At 40.7% G+C, this 21,685-nt stretch overlaps 1 protein-coding gene across 4 annotated transcripts in view; it reads right to left on the bottom strand.

Moving 5' to 3' along the window:
* Positions 1–21,369, bottom strand: part of LOC127412590 (BCL-6 corepressor-like protein 1) — a 46,490-nt gene extending 25,121 nt beyond the window's left edge. For 3 of the 4 annotated variants that reach the window (XM_051649062.1, XM_051649065.1, XM_051649064.1), the window contains exons 1-3: positions 21,221–21,369; positions 11,455–11,540; positions 8,712–11,354 (exon numbers count right to left, since the gene is read on the bottom strand). In XM_051649062.1, the coding sequence (XP_051505022.1) occupies positions 8,712–11,354; positions 11,455–11,460 (2,649 nt within the window). In that variant the 5' untranslated portion in view covers positions 11,461–11,540; positions 21,221–21,369. Of the gene's footprint in view, positions 1–8,711; positions 11,355–11,454; positions 11,541–16,609; positions 16,685–21,220 lie in introns of those variants that run through there. The other variant, XM_051649063.1, reaches the window with a different exon arrangement.
* Between the last annotated feature and the right edge of the window lie 316 nt (positions 21,370–21,685).

The raw sequence follows: 21,685 nt of genomic DNA, 5'->3' as shown, positions 1-21,685 counted from the left end.
TTAATGAGATTAGTGTTATAAAATCACTAACCTAGTCTGTGCAAAGTTATATAGAATAATTCAACCATGACCACGTGAGGCTGGTAAACCAGTCATTTTTTAAAGATATGCACAAGAATACCAGAAAGGGACCATTTACATGGAGAAAAAACACCCACAGAATTCCTGGTAACTCAAAACCAGAAGTTCATACACCAACAACAGTAGTTCCAAAGCTACAAGGACAACTGAGACAACTTTCCAGCTCAATAACATTTCTGTAGCGAAATTAATAAGCTTAAACAAAAATACAAGCTTCACATTTCCGCTTTTAACCCCCACAGAATGCATTGCCCCTCAGGCTCCCATTGTACATGCATTACTGTAAATTATTTTTGTTTGTTATTACAAACTGGGGGATGACTTAATATTATTGTCTGTGGTAAATGAAGGCATGCAAAAAAATGCTGTCGATAAAGCTAAGCTCGTTTTTAACCCACATAATTTCTTCGAAAATGTTCTTGATATTAGATTGCATTAAGGCTGGGCGGTATGACAGCATACAATTGTGCTCAAAAGTTTGCATACCCTTGGAGAATTGGTAATATATGTACCATTTTTAAAGAAAACATGAGTGAGCAGGCAAAACTCATTTATTTTATTTCTTATGGGATTCATATTCAACTGTAGGTTATAACAGAATGGCACAATCATAAAACAAAACATGGCAACAATGAAAAAAATGAAATGACCCCTGTTCAAAAGTCTGCATACCCTTAGTCCTCAATACTGTGTATTGCCCCCTTTAGCATCAATGACAGCATGCAGTCTTTTGTAATAGTTGTCTATGAGTCCCCAAATTCTTGCAGGTGGTATAGCTGCCCATTCATCTTGGCAAAATGCCTCCAGGTCATGCAAAGTCTTTGGTCGTCTTGCATGAACCGCACGTTTGAGATCTCCCCAGAGTGGCTAGATGATATTAAGGTCAGGAGACTGTGATGGCCACTCCAGAACCTTCACCTTTTTATGCTGTAACCACTGGAGGGTCAACTTGGCCTTGTGCTTAGGGTCATTGTCATGCTGGAAAGTCCAAGAGCGTCCCATGTGCAGCTTTCGTGCAGAAGAATGCAAATTGTCTGCCAGTATTTTCTGATAACATGCTACATTCATATTGCCATCAATTTTCACAAGATTCCCCATGCCTTTAGAGCTCACACCCCCCCAAAACATCAGTGAGCCACCACCATGCTTCACAGTGGGGATGGTATTCTTTTCACTATAGGCCTTGTTGACCCCTCTCCAAACATAGCGCTTATGGCTGTGACCATAAAGCTCTATTTTGGTCTCGTCACTCCAAATTAGAGTGTGCCAGAAGCTGTGAGGCATGTCAAGGTGTTGTCAAGCATATTGTAACCGGGCTTTTTTGTGGCATTGGCACAGTAAAGGCTTCTTTCTGGCAACTCAAAAATGCAGCTCGTTTTTGTTCAAGTATCATCATATTGTGATCCTTGAAACAACCATACCATCTTTTTCCAGAGCAGCCTGTATTTCTCTTGAGGTTACCTGTGGGTTTTTCTTTGTATCCCGAACAATTCTTCTGGCAGTTGTGGCAGAAATCTTTCTTGGTCTACCTGACCTTGGCTTTGTATCAAGAGATCCCCGGATTTTCCACTTCTTAATAAGTGATTGAACAGTACTGACTGGCATTTTCAAGGCTTTGGATAACTTTTTATATCCTTTTCCATCTTTATAAAGTTCCATTACCTTATTACGCAGGTCTTTTGACAGTTCTTTTCTGCTCCCCATGGCTCAGTATCTAGCCTGCTCAGTGCATCCACGTGAGAGCTAACAAACTCATTGACTATTAATACACAGACACTAATTGCAATTTAAAAAGCCACAGGTGTGGGAAATTAACCTTTAATTGCCATTTAAACCTGTGTGTGTGTCACCTTGTGTGTCTGTAACAAGGCCAAACATTCAAGGGTATGTAAACTTTTGATCAGGGCCATTTGGGTGATTTCTGTTATCATTATGATATAAAAAGGAGCCAAACAACTATGTGATAATAAATGGCTTCATATGATCACTATCCTTAAATAAAAGACAGTTTTTTTGCATGATCAGTCATATTTTCAAAATCAATGCCAAAATTTCACAATTTCTGCCAGGATATGCAAACTTTTGAGCACAACTTCATGTTCAATACAAAACTAGGGAGGGGCTCTCTCAAGTGAAAGGGACCAATGAGCCAAATGTCTGAAACCGAATGCATAACTATAAAACAAAATCTTGGGTAGGCCTAGCCCACCTTTGTCAATCGGCCTATGTAACTTATTAAAATTTAATCTAGGATGTTTACCATTCCAAATGAAGGTCTTTGCTATGCTATCAAATTGCTTGAAATAAGAGAGGGGAACATCTACAGGGAGAGATTGTAGCAGGTAGTTAAATTTTGGAATACAATTCATTTTAATAACATTAACCTTCCCAATCATAGATAAATGTAATGAAGCCCACCTGCTCACATTGCTCGAAAACCTGTTTATTAAGGGATCTAAATGAACTCTAACTAAATCACACAAATTTGCTGGGAACAAAATGCCCAAATACTTAATTCCCTGTTTGGGCCACTAGAAGGCGCCCGGCTGGAAAGCCGTTACTGGGCAGTATGCTGTCAGAGCCATAGCTTCGGATTTAGACCAATTGATACTGTATCCTGAGAACTTAGAAAAGGAAATAATAATTCTGTGGAGGCAGATGATATAAAATATCATCTGTGTAAAGCAGAAGCTTATTGGCCACACCTCCCGCCACCACCCCTCTAAAATCATCTTCACCTCTTATCGCGGTTGCTAATGGTTCCAGGGCAAGACAGAACAATAATGGGGAAAGAGGGCAACCCTGCCGGGTGCCCCATCCAGAGTAAAATAATCTGAAATTAATCGATTTGTTTGTACCACCGCAAGCGGGTGTCTATAAAGTAACTCAATCCATCCAATAAAAGTATTCCCGAACCCGTATATTTCCAAAATCTTAAAAAAATAATCCCATTCTACCATATCAAATGCTTTTTCAGCGTCAAGTGAGATGGCCGCGACCGGAGTCTGATCATTCTCCATTGACTACATAATATTGATAAGACGCCTAATGTTATTAGAAGAGCTGCGGCCCCGAATAAGCCCCACCTGATCTATATTTATAAGAGATATCATACCTTTACTTAATCGGTTAGCCAAAATTTTTGACAATATTTTAACGTCTAGCTGGATCAGGGAAATTGGACGATAACTCTTACACTCGCTTGGATCTTTGTCTTTTTTAAGAATCAGACTGATCTGGGCTTGTGTCATGGTTGGCGAAAGCTTTCCATTCTTTAATGATTCCGTATAAACTTCAAACAAAAGTGGAGCCAATTCTGTAGCATAAGATCTAAAAAACTTAGCGGCAAAGCCATCTGGCCCCGGAGACTTGCCTGTAGGCAGGACCTTAATTACCTCACCAAGCTCCTCCAAGGTTATCTCAGAATCAAGAGAATTATTTTGCTCAGTCATCAGTTTAGGGAGATCTAATGGTTCCACAATGTTTCTAATATCCTCATCAGTATTCGAAGACGTCAAACTATAGAGATCAAGATAGAATTTTTTAAAAGCATTATTAATATCAATGGCCGAGGTACAAATTTCACCACCAGCAGATTTCACTGAGGGAATGGTAGAAAAAGACTCTCTCTGCTTTATATAACTAGCCAAAAGCTTCCCTGCCTTGTCCCCCGACTCAAAGTATGACTGTCTTGCCCTGAATAACCAAAACTCCACCTTCCGTGACAAAATAGTATTATATCTGTATTTCAATCGGGTCAATTCTCTGAGGCCATCAGATGACATTTGCCGCTTCAGCTCTGCCTCGGCACTTTTAATATTGCCTTCCAACTCCACGAGTTCTCTTGCTTTGGATTTTTTGATGAACGAGGCATACTGTATGATCCGATCCCTAAGAACCACCTTAAGTGCCTCCCAAGCCACGCCCACAGAGGACCAGTTGGTCTCCATATAAACATTGATTTCAGCCTTTAACATATGTTGGAAATCAGGATTTTGCAAAAGGGATACTTTAAAGCGCCAATTATATGATTTATTTTTCTCCATATGTGGCAACACCTCTAAACTCACCAGGGCATGATCTTAGACTAAAGCCACATTCACACCGCCAGCGACATCGCGCGAGACAGCAACACGATCCTATTCATTTTCAATGAGAGCACAGTGACTTCCGGCGACACGAGCTGCCGCGGCCGTTGGCGACAGAGATCGCCGTGGAGAGCGACAAGTTGAGAAGATGTAAACTTTATGCAAATGACAAGTGACATTCACGAGCGACTGCCAATGAAAGTGAAGACAGCAGAGCTCACGTCATCTGTCTCCTGGCAGACTGGGGACGAGTGCATGCAAGACAGAGGAGAAGTTTCAGCGTCATGAGGGATTTTTACTGTTCTATATAATTTGTCTGTAACCACATGCATGGATATAATAAAACAATGATGTGTGGAAAAGCGTGTCAGAAATGGTCTGCATTCTGAGTGAGTTTGATTCATTCATTCATGATAGATTGATTGTCTTATTAATGATTTAATACACTGAACAATTCTGCAAATTTTATAAAACACTCTACACTGCAGAATGTACAACTTTAGAGACAAGAGAAATGATTCCTTGTCAAACTGTAATGATATCTTAATTTAACCAGTATTATGTCTCATCTGTGATCACATTTTTAAACGTTATTGCCAGACATGCAGTCCTCCAATAACGTTACAGCAACGAACAGTAGGAATGCCCACTAGTGACACAGATCACAGAGTCTAGCGACACCAAGGCACAAAGTTGCTGGCAGTGTGAACACAGTTTAAGATGTTTCCAATTGAGCGATCAACATCAGATGAAATGAGGGACTTAGATATATAAAAAAAATCTATTCTAGAATAAATCTTATGAACTGATGAAAAAATGATATAGTCCCTACCAGATGGGTTTAAAAGTCTCCAAATATCTGTAAGACCAAGATTTTTACACATCCTGTGAAGCGTCAATGTTGTTCTAAGGGGCTTACACACTTCTGCTTCACTATGATCAAGGACTGAGTCCATCAATAGATTAAAGTCTCCTCCTAATATTATATCATGAGGAGTGCCAACGGCTTGCAACATCCCTTCAAGATCTATAAAAAATCCCTGATCATCTGCGTTAGGTGTGTAAATGTTAGCCAAAATAAACCTTTGCCACTGAATTTCTGCTAAAACAATAATGTTTATCTTTACTCTGTTTGAGACATTTGAATTGTAGATGTTTACTAATCAATATAATGACTCCCCTGCTCTTACTTGAGCCAGCACTAAAGAAAACATGTCCACCTCATATCTTCCCAAATTTTTCAGCTTCCTATGGGGAAAGATGCATTTCTTGAAGAAACACTATATCATATTTCTTATGTTTAAGAAAAGAAATAACCTTCCTTCTTTTTATGGGGTGCCCCAACCCATTCACATTCCACGTGCAGAGAGACAATCCACTCATATTAACATTTGACGTTTTAACATATGAGAAAAAATAGATTGTGTGTCAATAATAAAATTATAAAGACCACATTCCAACATTAGTGCAACAGTCAAACCTCGAACTTCCCCCCAAACCAAACAAACAGAAAAAAGAAAAATGTGTGTATTAACCCCATGCATGACAGCGCCAACTGGTGTCCATCCCTCTAAACTCAAACAGTCCATGTACGCCGACGAGAACCCCCGCATCAAATTTGCTGTCAGATTGCTCAAGTCTATACACAAGTCTATAGTTTCTATACACATTTTGTGAGACAAAATTATATAACAGAAGAAAATCTATAAAACAATCTCCAGCCAATAGGCAGAATAAAACAGAGAATGTGTGGATTCATCTGCATAACGGTCCCAAAGGTGTGTTCCTCCACAAAACAAACTCCAGCCTCTAGCGAAGCCAGCACACACACACAAAAAAAAAAAAAAAACTTCAGTTTCCTCAGACAGTCAAACGAATGTTCCGGCAGTTCATGAGTGCAGCAGATGACCTAATCTTTCCAATGTCTTGCAAAACAAAAACCAAAAAACTCCAGAAAATAGGAGGCATAAGCACAAAGAACGTGCAGTTTCATTCACAACACTGTCCCGAAGGAGTGTTGCTACATAAACTCCAGCCGCTAGGCGGAACCAGCACAAAAAGAAACAAAACAGGTGCCCAGTTTCCTCGGACGGTCAATTGAATGTTCAGTGAGTCAGGTCCACTAGGCTGCAAAGCGAGTGCCACACAATGACTTACTCATTCCATTGACTTCATGAAGGACACTGCTTGTTGGGAACAAGTAAACACTTTGCGGCCATCCTTAGCATCTATTCTCAACCTGGCCGGTAACTTTAGTGCAAAAGCGACCCTCCGTCGATGCAAAAGCTTCTTGAAGGAGTGTTATTCCACAAAACAAACTCCAGCCGCTAGGTGGAACCAACACAAAAAGAAACAAAAAAAGGCACCTAGCTTCCTCAGATGGTCAAGTGAATGTTTTTTTTTTCTCCCCTTTTTCTACCAATTTGGAATGTCCAATTCCCAATTTGCTCTAAGTCCTTGTGGTGGTGTAGTGACTCTCAGCTGCCTCCATGTCTGAGACTGTCAACCCATGCATCTTATCATGTGGTGTGTGCATTACCACAGAGACATAGTGCATGTGAAGGCCCACGCCATCTACCACAGCATCTATGCACAACTCACCATGTGCCCCACCAAGAGCAAACCATATTATAATGATCACATGGAGGTTACCCTGTGTGACTCTACCCTCCCTAGCAACCAGGCCAAATTGGTTGCTTAGGAGACCTAGCTGGAGTCACTCAGCAAGCCCTGGGATTTGAACTTGCAAACTCCAGGAGTGGTAGCCAGCATCTTTACCACTGAGCTACGCAGGCCCCCCAGTCAAGTGAATGTTCAGTGAGTCAGGCTCAATTGGCTGCAATGTGAGAACACACAATAGCTTACTCATTCCATTGACTTTATGAAGGACAATGCTTGCTGTGGGCATGTAAATATTTTGCGGCCATCCTTAGTATCAATTCTCAATTTGGCCGGGAACATCAGTGCAAAAGCGACCTTCCGTCGATGTAAGAGTTTCTTGCATTCCTTGAATCGATCACGTTTCTCTCGTCGAATTCGCAAAGTCTGGGAACAAGAAAATGTTGTGGTTCTTCCAAGAAAGCCTTCCTTTACTCCTTGCCTTGCGTAACATGATATATTTTATCGGATGATCTCAGAAGTTTGGCCAGAATTGATCGGGGCCTGTCTCAGCGGATCTCTGCGCCAGAACCCTGTGAGCTCACTTGATTTCCAGCTTATGGCCTGTTAAGTCGAGCAGACTCGGGAATTCATGTAGGAATTTAACCATATCTCGGCCTTCTTCGTTCTCAGGAATTCCAACAATTTGGACGTTGTTTCACCGATTACGATTTTCAAGGTCTTCCAGCTTTTCCCAAATGCGTTCCAAATCTATCTTGGACACTAGCAGGTTAGCAGCTAATTCCCTCTCCGATGACTCCAGATAATCAATCAGTTTCTCGACGTCCCCCATTCTTGTAACCAACTCTTTGACATATTGTCTTCATAGAACAGTTATGGAACAGGGTGTATCGAATCTCACCGGTTTATGACACAAAAGTATTAAAAACTAGCAAAGTGTGCAGAGCTCGCCGTTCACACGTCCGACCCTCGCATGGCGTCACGTGCCTCCCTAGACTAATTGCTTTTTAACGATAACTTATGAACCTTTAAAGACAGACCTACCATAAGCTACGAGGTTGTTCATTGATGGTATATGCTTCCGTTGAAGCCATCCGTCTGCATTATTTCAGCTTCATTGTTTAAAAATCATGTTTGATAGTGGAATTCATGGTAAACAACTACATTACCCATGGTACAGCAAAGAAAGATCCACCAATCAGAAAACTGTGGCCAATGAAACCTGTGAAACGTGTCTCAGAGCGACCGCGTACTCCCATGAGGCACTGTGAATGACATAATCGAGTCGGTATCCCTTCACCTTTAAACTACTTATATATTTGTACATATCAGGATTATTTTGCAATAAACTTAAAATATATTGTTTCTATACTTATAATCAACAACCTAAAATCAATAGTTTTCTATATTCCCATCGTTTTTTATTCAATGACATCAATCACAATTCTTCATGGGATTGTAGTCCGTGCCCTCAGTAAAGACGTTAAGTACACAGCCTTGTAAATTTGTCTTTATGTCTGATTTTAAAATACTTTTTTGCCTCAAAACAAAGTTTGTAATGTTGTGATTCACCTCGGAGCTGGTTGGTTTGGTTCATGGCTCACAACTCTTTTATGAAGGATTTTATTAAAAGTCTATGGAAGAAATGAATGGGGAAAATACTTCCAGAACCCAGACCGATGAAAAAGTGGACGGTCACTGTTGTGCTCTTTTCACTGGATTATTCAAATAGGCATTACCCATGGTAATTAATTAATCATTAATTTAAACCACTATGTCTACAGCCCATTACAAGACTGCATAAAAAAAAACTATTAATGTAATCGGTTTTCATGACTCAAGCAATTTATGTTGATATATTACAGACACTATAATAACAAAAATGAACTGCCAAATTAATGCCCAGAGAAAAATGCTGCTTACCTTTTTATGGGAGGAGCCCTGCTGGATGGATGGACTCTCTATATCTTTTTGCTTCTTAGTTTTTGTCATAGTCTTCTTTTGAATATTAGGAGGTGTTTTCTCCATATCAGGCGGTGTCTCCTCCTTGGGTGGTTTTCTTACTTTTTTCGGCTTGGTGGCTTTTGCTTTTCCTTTGGAAGTTATCTCTTCTTTGGCTCCATTCAATTTTCTCTCCCCCTCTGCTGCCTCTACAGTCTGGCTCTGAAGGAGGGATAAGACTACCCCCTCTACCTTAACATGAGAAGAATGTATTCTCTCTGATGCCTTCTCCTCTTTTGCCGTTTCATCGTTTAACTGTTGAGCCAATTTCCTCTCCTTCCATTCTCCTACACTGAAAGTACTCTTTTTACTTGGAGTACTGGATTTTATTTTTTGACAGCCATCAGATGCCAGATTTTCAGTCTGTTTCACCTGTTTCTCTCGTCCCTTTTCCTTGGACACAGGAACAGTTGTGACCTCCTGTCTACATAGAGTTGCTGTGGCTTCTGTGTGTGGAGAGTTTCTGTCTGACTTGATGACCTGTCCTTCTATGGCTCTGAATGAAGTAGAGCCAGAGGAAAGAGTCTGCTGCAACGTGAAGTCCTGACACCTATTCTGTAGGCTGGCCACCTCAGGCCTCTTGGATCCCACAGCAGACAGATTACAGTAGTTCTCACCAGTAAGTGCAGTGGTCTCAAGGGTTTTTTGCTTCACTATTGACTCCAGGTTGGATAGGGGGGATTTGGCTTTCTCCCACTTTTCGTCTTCTACTTTAGTTGGGCTTAACTGGGAGTTATGGAACAGGGCTCTCTCACAACTGAGAGTGCCCTTAGTCTTTGGGGTTTGAATCTGACTTGGCCTCTTCTGTAGCGTTGCTCCTTGGGAAAGAACACAAGGCGAAGGCGGTTGCCACAATGATTTAACCGGATGTGTGAACAGGGCACCTCTTTTTCCACCACTAGACTTCCGGTGGGGATATGAATTTGCTGTAGCAGCCAATGGGGTGGGTACAAATCCTTGTGCTCCAGGTGAGCAGGTACCTGTTGCGAGCTTACCAGCTTTATTATGCTGGGCACCTTTAACAAAAAAGGGTGCTTTCCTATCTCTACAAATTGGCTGTTCTCCTTGGTCAATTATCGAGATGGTTTCCTGTTTAGCAAATGTCTGAATATCTTCAACAAAAGCTGCACTTTTTCCATCTTTGCTACGTAAGGTAGATGCTAGAATCGGACTTGCAACTCCTACATATGTACCAGGCAGGTTGTTTAAGGAGCCAGGAGATGAACCTTTGGCCCAGGATGCAGTGGGTTCCAAAGCATGGTGATTTGTTAGTTTTGAAAATGATTTTTTATTTGCACCATTTCTCTGGGTGTCTGGATGATGGCCGTATGTACCGGCTGAGCTAAAAGAAGCAGAATGGACTTTTTTTGAACTAGTGACATTTTTCTGATGAGTCTCAGCAGAACGATGCTCCATGGCCACTGAGGGGTTGTTTTGAGCATCTTTAAAACTTTTTTGTCGTTTGGACTTTGCAGACAGATCAAGGGGCACATCCCTTGACTCAGTGGGGCAGGAAATATTGTGCTCCTCAGGAGTAGACAGAGTTTTTGGTTTCAAATACGCCAATGAGGTCTTTTCAGCACCTTGGTATGTTGAACCTTTTTCTGCCAGGCTAAACAGCCTGCTTTGAGTGGTGATATTAGCCAGAGCCGGGCTGCAGCAGATGGCAGCAGTGGGAGAGATAGTGTAATGGGTTGGTGGAGCTGAGCCTTGAGTGGCCTGTTGTACTGGAAGGGCTAGAGCTGTGGAGGACATTGTGGCTTTATGCTCAGCTCCACCTTGAAAGCCCTTACTATTGGACAAAGAGTCACACCTGACTTTAGATGCTGAATATGGAGGCTTCTTCTCAGCACCAGGCCCCCTCCCCACAGTAAAGTGGTATGGGTATGTTTTGAGCATGGGTGCCGTACTTGAACAAGGGCTTTGCGCTGGACAGTCCTTTTGAAACTGGCTAGCTGTGGCTTCTCTCAGTGCTGCAATTTGACCTAACCCTGGAGGCAAGGTGATCTTACAGAGAGGAGAAGAAAAGTTGGAGGAGGGAAGGAAAGCAACAGGCTGGCTTGGTTTGAACAGCGTGGAACACTGAAACCCTAAAGGAACGCTTATCACAGGCTGGGTAGGTGCTAGTGTGTTAGTCTTCTTGTTTAGGTTTATACCACTATGAATAGAGCTCACGGGGTCTTTTGTGCTGACCATTTTACCGCAAGGCCACTGGTGAGAGGAGTTGATGCCAGCACCATCAACCTTGCCTTTGGAAAACTCAGTCCTGTCAGGCATCAGCGTGCTCACAGAATCATTGTTGAACACAGGATCATTGTTATGAGGTTGGGCAGGGGGAACTTGGGGACAATGGTTTGAATTGCTGGTCTCTGAGCAGACGTTGGGCGTTTTGCAGTCTGTGGTTGTCCTCGGCTTGTTTTGCTGACTTTGAGGTACATCACCTCGGAGTTCATGAGGCAGTGTCTGCTGTGGATTCCCCACCATGCTCTCAGACACCTGGGTAGGGGCACTGCTCTCTCTGCTTACCGTCCCTCCATCCCCTACATTCATTGGTGAGGGATCCACCTGTGCAGAGAAAGAGCAAAGTAACTTTGACTTAGGGGGAAAGAAAAAGATAATCATGAAAGAGTCAGAGGAGCAGCTAGAACAATAAAATATACATTACCTGCATAGGCGTTTCCTCAACGCATTACTCAGTGTGTGTGGACAAGTGACTTTTTAAGGGATTTTCCTCTTGAGTACTGTGTAGTGCTGTAGCAGAAAGAGATACTGGAATCATTTTCAGCGTCACAAAACTGCACAAATTGGGCATTTTAGAATATCTTCTAAGAGAAAGTTTAAATTTAAAGCATTTAAAAAACCACTATACTTTAAAAACATTACCCTAGAGAGTATTAAACAACCTAAAAGAAACAAATGATTAAAAAAATGAGGAACGAATAATTAATTGATTAGTAAATCTGCCATAAGATTCAAATGATGTTTTATAATACGCTACAAAAATCAAGACAATTCTGTCTGCTTCATTGAACAGAAATCAAAACAGCTGAACCATGCTATTGATTTTTCACTCTAAATAAATCGTTCTTTGATATACCTTAATCTCATCAATTAAGATCTCATTAATTAAATGAACTGAAAGATATAGATTTGCAGTCTAGTATTGTACATTATTAAGAGGCATCTTAAATCTTATTAACACTTTTATTAAATTTCTAAGAAAAGCTGTTTAGTTGGTTATAGGTTAAATTTACCTGACATTCTTACAAGACAAACAAACATCAACTGATAATCTCTATTACAGAACTACATACATACAAATTCCTTCACATTTGGCAGAAAAAAATCAAACCACTCAAAATGATTCAACTGAACACATAAAGAATTCTAAAATGTAAAAAAGAAAAGGAAAATGAATTAGACTGAATAGATAGATGAGAATATTTCCATGTTTCATGTGTCTATTTCCATGTAATCTGACAAAATTAACAAAAACCATGAGGCCACAATACATCTCATTACAGTCAGTGATATGATACCGGCTGGAATCTTCCTGTGAGTAACAGAGGTTTTCTTAGTCAAGATGTCACAATTTCCTTCACACCAAAATTTGAGAAGGAATAGAGATGATACTGATAGTGTAACCATGTAAATAACTATTTATTTTAAAAAGAATACCATCATCTCCTGCTCAGTGATTTACATTATACTGCATGCTTGCAAGCGCGTGCTGTCATCATCTGCCTTAAGACTGTTGAAATTTTGTGAACAAGCGGAGTTTGACCTGTGACTCACTAACAAATCAATTTTGAGTATGAGAGGGAGTTATTATAGTTGAACATCTCAACACTGAAAACTCAGGTCAACAACTATGAGGCGATCAAACACCCCAGCTCCCACAGCTGTAGAGACAGTTCTTACTGCACCAACATCATCTTAACCCACATTGCATGTGATGATGGGGTGGTCTAAGTCTGCATACTGTATTATGCCATTCTTTAAGGCAGCAGAGCACCCAATCCTGATCAGATCCCAATCCCTCATACAGTACAGTGCTGTAGAGGGGAGTGGTAGAGGGCATGTAGATGGCAGGCCACAAGAGCCATGGCTGAGAATACAGGATCTAGGGCCATGCAAAAGTTGATGCTAGTTTTACAGCCTCATTACCTCAGTGGGACAAACAAAGGCAGTACATCAAAAAAACAGTCACAGTGCAGAAAGAAAGAACAGAACAACCATTAATGTGCCCTGAACTAACTCTAACACAGAAGCTTCACTTTTTACAGACATAAAAAGAGAGAAAAACATCTCATGTCCACAGTCACAGAGTATGCATCACTAAAATGTTTTACTTTTAATGAGGTGGTCAAGCTGTGATTTAATCTCATTCCTTGGAGAAAATAAAGTCCTGTCAGAGTCCAACTGATCAAATCAATATAAAATCCAAACAAAACATTCTGAACTCAAACATACATTATACATTTGAGTTAAAGTTGTTGCATTCAAAATGAAATCATCCCATAGACCTTATTCAGAGCAGCGCCATATTTAATTTTTGAAGGGAATGAAAACAAGGATGTAAGGCACAGTTTCTTCAATGACATGCGCTGTCTGTCTGAAACTTTATAAAGGTCCTAGACCACATCTACATTTTTACAACTTGTGTTTTCTGAAATGTTTTGTGCAAATTAATTTTTTTATGTTTTATCAGCTAAACTATCAACAATAGGGGAGACCGGGGCACAAACTAATGTGGAGCTAGTTGTAACAAACATGGTTTAAGGGTTTCTACAAAAACTGGTATGACGAAACTTCATTTGTTTAACCTTATGCCATATCAATACTGCGTAGAGAAAAAATTGTGGCAAAATTCAAAAAGCCTTGGAATATATCGCCAAAATTTAAGAGTAGCAAAAGTAAAATTCCACATGAAAGTTAACTTTCATCTCTGTTTTTAGTGCTTATTTAAAACAAAGCAAACTTGGTATCATTTTAATCTCCAATCTGTAAATTAGCATCTTGCATAGTCGTTTAATGCTTAGTTAACCAACAGAAGTGACTAGCCGGGTTTAAATCTCAGTTACGCAGGCCTCTATAAGAACAAACTATATGCGATTCCATGCAGTTAACTATGTAATTCACATAATTCCCCTTTATGTGTGTGTGTTGTGTCTTCATCTATTTGCTTGTTTCATTTTGGCCTCTTTTGTGGCTTTGTTGTGTGTTCACTGTTAAGTGGCAAAATTAAAGGAATATTTCGGGTTCAATACAAGTTAAGCAGCAGCTTTTGTTGCATAATATTGATTACCACAAAAATTCATTTTAACTTGTCTCTCTTTTTCTTTAAAATAAGCAAAAACTGAGGTTACATTGAGGCACTTACAATGAAAGTGAATGGGGCCAATTTTTGGAGGGTTTAAAGGCAGAAATGTGAAGCTTATAATTTTATAAAAGCACTTACATTAATTCTTCTGTTAAAACTCATGTATTATTTGAGCTGTAAATTTGTGTAAATCATCATTTTTACGGACGTTATAGGGTTTACGACATTGTCATCATGGCAAGTTGTAAAATTGTGCATAACTTTACACAGAAAAGTAAGCTTTGTTTACATCTTGTGGCTTTACTTTTGTAACAGTATTTTAATGTTTATAGATAGGTCCCCGTTCACTTCCACTGTAAGTGCCTCACTGTAACCCAGATTTTTGCTTTTTTAAAGAAAAGGAGGGATGAGTCAAAATCTTTTTCTTCTTTTTTTTTATCCAAATTATGCAACAAATGCTGTCGATTGAGCTTAACTTGTATTGAACCCGGAATCTTCCTTTAAGCCATATTTTATATGGCAATGTTAATAACTAGGTTTTCTTGACATAATTGTTTATCTTTTATGAGTATTACTTAGATCAGATACAGATGTTAGAGGGGTATTTTAAGCTGTCATATAGTCATGTTATAATGTGCCCCTCACCTGTTACCTATGGGGCACATTGTAACATTTCACCACTTCTTCCCAGCCAGTTAATGAAAAAAGCATATGCTGTATTCATGAAACCAGATCACATATTTGTACCAGACATGTGTCAAATTAATTATAAACAAAGAAAAATACTTTGAACCCCAAGAGCATTTACAAAAACTTGAGAAAATGTGTTAGTTTGTGCAAATGAAATATGGCACTACTGTGAATAAGGTAAATATATATATATATATATATATATTTAAAAAAAACGCACAAAATAATTACATTAATAATCTCATATTGATAAAAACGTTGTTAAAAGGCCTGCAATGACTTTCGAAAAGGCCAACGGCATACATGTTCATCCCGATCAAATCTGTAGTCACAGAAATCCCATTTTCACTCCATTTAAACGTCGTTAACGCCTCTTTTATTCACATCGGAATGCAGGTGAGCGAAGCAGCAGCACATTGTCGATACAGGTGACAGCTGTCTTAAAATATGATGCGGAGGGAAACTGCTTATCCTTCTGCCGTCGGAACCGTTAAAGTACCTGCCTGACAGATCTCAGGCGTAACCGAGCCCGATCTCGCATATAGGCCTTAAAAAAACTGACCACTGGAAAGTTTACGAGCCAGGTGTTACTGTGTGATTCGATCCTGTTATTCTGCAGCTGAAGACAGAACAGGTCATTTTCGTTCAGAAATTCTTGATCACGAGATGTATGACGGGTAAACACTTTTAATTGGGGGGTTATCAGCGCAAAGGAGCAATGATAAACGGAGAGGTGGACATAAGCTGAGCACACTCGCGGTCTCCCGGTCAGTCTGTCGGGAGCTCAGATATGCACAAAGGAGACAAGTCTACCGTAGATGATGCGGAACTGCCAGCATAAAGCAGTCGATGACCAGCCAGTGTTCACGTATGCACACTAAGCTATTACATATGAGGAAAGCATCGCCCTAAAACAGACAAAAAGATTGTATTGCTCAAACTCTGACCAATCCACTCGCGCATACTAAAAAAAAAAAAAAAAAATAAAAAAAACGTATCACACAATACAAGCGAGTCTCAGGTGATACGAAACGCCCATGATAAATCCGTCTCATAATAACGCGATGTCCAAACAGATAAACAACACAAACGTAGGCGCTCTGAGAAAACGTAGGCGTTAGCCGAAACAGAAATTTCCTTCGCAGGAACAACCGAGAGGCTCCGTGGTTGATACTCCGTGTGGCTACAATGTAGCCAAACTAACCGACATGTTCGTACCGGCTAACATCATTCACAGCTCAAACTAAAGTGACCATTTATTGTCTCCACTGAGCGCGAGCCGAGCTATGACGACGTCTTTGCTGAATTAGAGCTCGAGACGGGGAGAGAAATGTCACGCGCACATTTCGGGGGGATGTTATCTCCTTCACGAGGAAACACCGTACGTACTTTGGTTGTCTCTGTACGTTCCCCTCGCGGAGCGTTTGAATACTAAATCGGGTCGCCGAGTTTTGCCTACCTTCCTTATTATTATCGTGACTTCTGCTGCATGGCACGAAGAGAGCGCGTTATTTCGTACGGAGCAAGGTGTGCTGAACTGAAGGAGCTCCCGTCCCCCCTCTTAGCAACTATCGGTTTGCATTTTACTCCGCTTGGAAATGTTATGAGCAGCCGTCCGCCAGCGTACGACACTTAATGTGTCCGAGACGTTCTGGCATCGGCCCGTTTCGGACCAGCACTAACAATCACACTGTTATGACATGACACAGCCCCAGAACCGACTCGTTCGTCTATTCAACACTGAATAATTCCAAAATATAATTAGCGAGCCAAATAACCATGACAAATTGTACCAACGTGCACCAACCCGTTTGAGCGACATTTAGAAGATGTTTGCGCATCAAGATAAAGGCGTTAATCCGGTCTTCCGTTCTTGTCAGTCGCAGTTCACTAATCTCGACGATTTTCGGTTCTGAAAGTCCGGAGGGGGGGTTCGTATCTCTCTGTCTCTGGTCTGGTGGGAGAGATACACACATAGAGAGAGATAGAGAGAGAGAGAGAGAGAGAGAGAGAGAGAGAGAGAGAGAGAGAGAGAGGAGCAGATGGAGTCGCGCTCGTGTGGGAGTTGTAGTGTTTCGACATCCACGCCCTGACCGCGTCAGCCCTGAGAAGGGAGGAGCGAGGACTCCAACTCCCAATGTGCACCGCGAGAATCCAGCCGCTCAAGGGGAAAGGGGATCGCAACGGTGCGCTGAACTGAAAAAAACCCTACCCGAGTAACAAAGTGAAAATACACCCTCTCTCAATTAAACCTTTGCATATCTCGGACGCAACGCGCGAGGTTCAATGCACAGCAAGTGCATATTCTTACAATCGCGCTTTCAAATCCACACACGTGAACTACGGGCAGACAGGCACAGAAAGAGTTAGAATCTGTGCTGGTAGACAAACATTGCAGCGGAATTAATAAAACGACAGTCGAGACCCTGCTGGGTGCGATGAGAACTATTCGAGGTCCTATTGATGTCCATTACAGGTCAACAACGAATCCCACCGACTGAGTTGCACTCAGGAATAGATCATGGACAAACATGAGATCATAAATACGTAAATTGATGGGCAGTTCTATATGTATTTATACGTTCGTGATAAACAATACATATTGTTTTCTCTCTTGTAGCCTATAGTTAGAGAATGAAGCACGTTTGAGTTTAACAAGGCTACTGTATGAGCTTTCACTTGAAACAGCTGAAACCTGTAGCATCCTACAATTAAATCTTTGATAAATAAGTTAACATAAAACACCATTATATAGCCATGTGCTCAAAAAAGTCTTTTTTTTAGGTCAATTTCCAGTCAACCTTCTTGCTTTCTCTCTCAGTAACCCACTCTTTCTAGTTTTATGCCATAAGCACAGGTGTCATCACCATCATCAACAGTTGTAAGATATGAATCACTTTCCATTTAAAACAGATGTGGACTGTTACTCTTAAGCAAAAATTATTGCATGGGTGAATTCATTGAGTAGCTGAACTTATAATCATGCTGCCTATTATAAGAACACATAGTGAAAAGTTTTGTATTAAAGCATTCTAAACTAAATGTTCACATCAGATCTATATATATAGGCTAATAAAAGATTCAGAACCACCTTGGCTAGCCATAACATCATCATGGCCTGGCTTTTTGTGGACATCTATTTTGACATTAAAAACAATGTTTATTTCTAATAATTATTTTTTTAAATGGCCTGTTTAGTGAAAAAGTGTTTGGAAAGAATAGCATCTCTTTTCCCTTTAACTAAAAACACTGACTCTGTAAGGAGATGGTTAACACGGAAAAGTGCTAAATAATGGTAAAATAATATAATTCTCCTGTGGATCTAAACTCTCCTCATATTTGAAATAAGGTCAATTTAATGGGATAGTTCACCCCAAAATGAAAATTCTCTCATCAGTTACTCACCCTCATGCCATCCCAGACGTGTATGAATTTCTTTCTTCTGCTGAACACAAATGAAGATTTTTAGAAGAATATTTCAGCTCTGTACTGTTGGTCTTCACAATGCAAGTCAATGGTGACCAAAAATTTGAAGCTCCAAAAGGACATAAAGGCAGCATAAAAGTAGTCCAAATGACTCCAATGGTTAAATCCATGTCTTAAGAAGTGATATGATTAGTGTGGGTCTTTTTACTATAAATCTCCACTTTCACTTTCTTCTACTTTTGTTTGTGGCAATTTGCATTCTTCGTGCATATCGCCACATACTGGGCAGGAAGGAGAATTTATGGTAAAAAACTAACATAAATATTGATCTGTTTCTCACCCACACTAATTATAACACTTCTGAATATATATATTTAACCACTGGAGTCGTATGGGTTACTTTTATACTGCCTTTATGTCCTTTTGGAGCTTCAAATTTTTGGTCACCGTGGACTTGCTTTGTGAAGACCTACAGAGCTGAGATATTCTTCTAAAAATCTTCATTTGTGTTCAGCAAGTCATAGAAAGAAAGAAAGTCATACACATCTGAGATGGCATGAGGGCGAGTAAATGATGAGAGAATTTACATTTTCTTTGGGTGAACTATCTTCTTAAGAGAATTTTCTCTGCCTGTCATGCTTATCTAGAAATAATCAGGCGCATTTTCAGCGGCAAGGCACAAATAATCTTGGGTTATCTTCCTTGTATCAAGACAAGACAATGGTCATGATGATAGCTACATCAGATCCATCAGCTGTTCAGTAGTCATTCACTGGCTTCTTTGATCTCAGAGTTTAACAAGCGACCCATATACTTTCAGTCTCAGACATTGTGCATTATTAGCTATACCCTAATAATGTGATGTGAATGTGAATGTAATGTGATTACACGTAGGCCAAACACTGTATATTATACATCCTAACAATATTTTTTAAGCTTTATTCAACATTATGATATTCTCACAACCGTTTCTTTCAGGTGAACCTGAGTTAGAACAGACGAGGCACAATATTGCATTGCAATTCCTTTAAAAATTGTAGTGCTAACAACATAAAGCTGCTGAGCGAGTAATGCAATATTTAACAGTAAGAGCTCCCACAACATACAAAACAATACCATCACCTTTCCAATACTTTCAAATACGTTAACACATTTCTTTGCGCATTGCCAGCAGATGATGAAACTGACACACAACATGACCTTCAATTTTTGTGGTCAGACTTTTGTTTGTTGCAGCCTTATCGTATGTCACATCAAAGCGTAAATTACAATGACCATATGGACTACTGCCTTCTCATTAAGTCCTCACATTGCTGCTTCCCACAGGTTTTAAGTATAGGTCCAAGCATAAGATGCATCATATAGCAACCAGTGCATTGTGATTAGATCATCATGGCCAAAACAGTGTCATTCCAAGCCTTTCCTTTAAGATCGAGCCTTCCTGAGCAGCAGATTTTATATATATATATATATATATATATACACATTGTCTCGTAAAGTTACCTTGAATGCATTTGGCATCGGAGATTTGACAGGCCGTGCACATGATGATTCGATGATTATGTATGTATAGTTATAGCCTACAGTATATAATCCTTTGCAGTCCTGTCCAATAATGCAATGTTTTTATACTTTTCATAATAAAGAATTATTACGCTTGAAATAGGCTCTCATTCCCATACAATCAGAAATTGAGTAGCCTACAGCGACGGGTCGTCGGATAATATGCAACACTGTATATGTTTCTCCCTCCTGCAAAACAGTCTATGTAAACAGATGTGAATTTTAACATTATTTGAGCCGATGACCTATTTTTGTCATAAATGCATTAATGCAAACTGACCCAGTAGGCTGCGATGAGAGCGTCACGTCCTCTTGAGCACCGGTGATCCCGTAAGTAATAGGGTATACATTGTAACTGTAGGCAACTGTAATAGCTATATTTCACTAAGGCGTTCATGCAATGTCATTGAAATGAGGACAAAACCATTGCAGTAGCCTAGAAAACCCTGAAATATTTCAGAGATCGCAATATTTTTCTAAAAATGGGACGAACGCACCAGACATGCCCCTCTACACGTGCATGCGTTTACCTATAGACCACTAGTATGCTACTGCATATGCACGAGAGATGGAAGTGAGCGGGCTTCTCCCCGTTACCGACGAGAAAGTCTCTACAAACTAACGGTGGAGCTCTCATTAGGCTTGAAGACACCGCTTGTTGTTCGGGGGCCAAAAGCTAACAAACCAGAACATGGAAGCTCACACATAGCCTGTTAACTGTACGGAAAGGCCTTGAGATTCTCACTTTAGGAATATGAAAAGTTTGACTTGGTCACAGTCTCAAATTCCAGCCACCATTAGCTGCTTTAAACGGGCCTGCGAGGTGACTGCGAGTGCGAACACACGGGGAATGAGCGTCATCGCTTGAGCAACATTTACAACTTAAGTTTCAAAACACGATTAAAAAGAACTGGCACGGGAAATGACAACAGAAAGGCCGTGCAACTAGTCGGCAGTGGGGTCTGGCCGGTGCTCCGCTGCATGACTGAGGTAGTAATGTCGCAAGGGTGGGAGAGGAGCACGTGAAGTGGGCAGGTTGAGGTGATGTAAAATATCCGAACTTATTGCATCCTGAATTAGGCCGTTTAACGTATTTGAGCGATGCGCACACTGGCTCGTCACTTTCGTAGGCCGTAACGCACATAATGACATTGGCTCTTCTGATCGCGTGAGGTCAGCTTGTGACACAACATTAAACACGCATTTTAAAACCTCCCCGCACCCTTTCTTTAGAAGACTATATTAATACATCCACCGTTTTAGATGGTTACGCTTCTCGTCACGACTTGGACGCTCTCATGTGCAAGTACAAAGTTTAGAGAGTTGACTGTCGCCCTCCATTGCGTTGTGCAATGCCCCCCCTTTAATGCCCCCTCGCTCGCCAGTACAGCGCCTTTGTTATTAATCGCATGGAATCGCGCCGCCTTACCTTAACGCCCCCAAACTGCTCTCCTATGCCTCTGAACTTGAGGTAGCCAATTCATCAAGAGACAGGGGGAGGTGTCCGTGCCTGTTGTTTCAGGTAATGTCCGAGAGTATGATTTAGCGGAGGATTTAACACTGCTGTGTGAATTTTGGGTTTCTCCCCGCGATCTTCCCTCATCGCCGCAGCAGCTGGAGAGGAAAATCGCGCACACTGGGTCCTAAAGCCGGCTCGTTCCCACAGGTGACAAGGCTCCGGAGCCGCGTGCACTGGTAATAAGCTGCACTCTCCTCCTTCTTCAGTCCTATCTCACTACGCAGACAGACTTACACATTCATAGAATAGATTCTATGAATTTCATTTGTTCTTTCTGTCTATTTCCTATTTTACTTTCACCTCATTTATGTGGGCGATTCTCACAAAAACTGTCAAGAAAGTATCCTGTTCCTTTTGTACAAGAATTTGTCAAAG

This window comes from Myxocyprinus asiaticus, chromosome 22, assembly GCF_019703515.2.
Source record: "Myxocyprinus asiaticus isolate MX2 ecotype Aquarium Trade chromosome 22, UBuf_Myxa_2, whole genome shotgun sequence".
Classification (NCBI taxonomy): Eukaryota; Metazoa; Chordata; class Actinopteri; order Cypriniformes; family Catostomidae; genus Myxocyprinus; species Myxocyprinus asiaticus.
The sequence above is the reverse complement of the archived record's forward strand: the minus strand, read 5'-3'. Positions and strand labels throughout refer to the sequence as shown.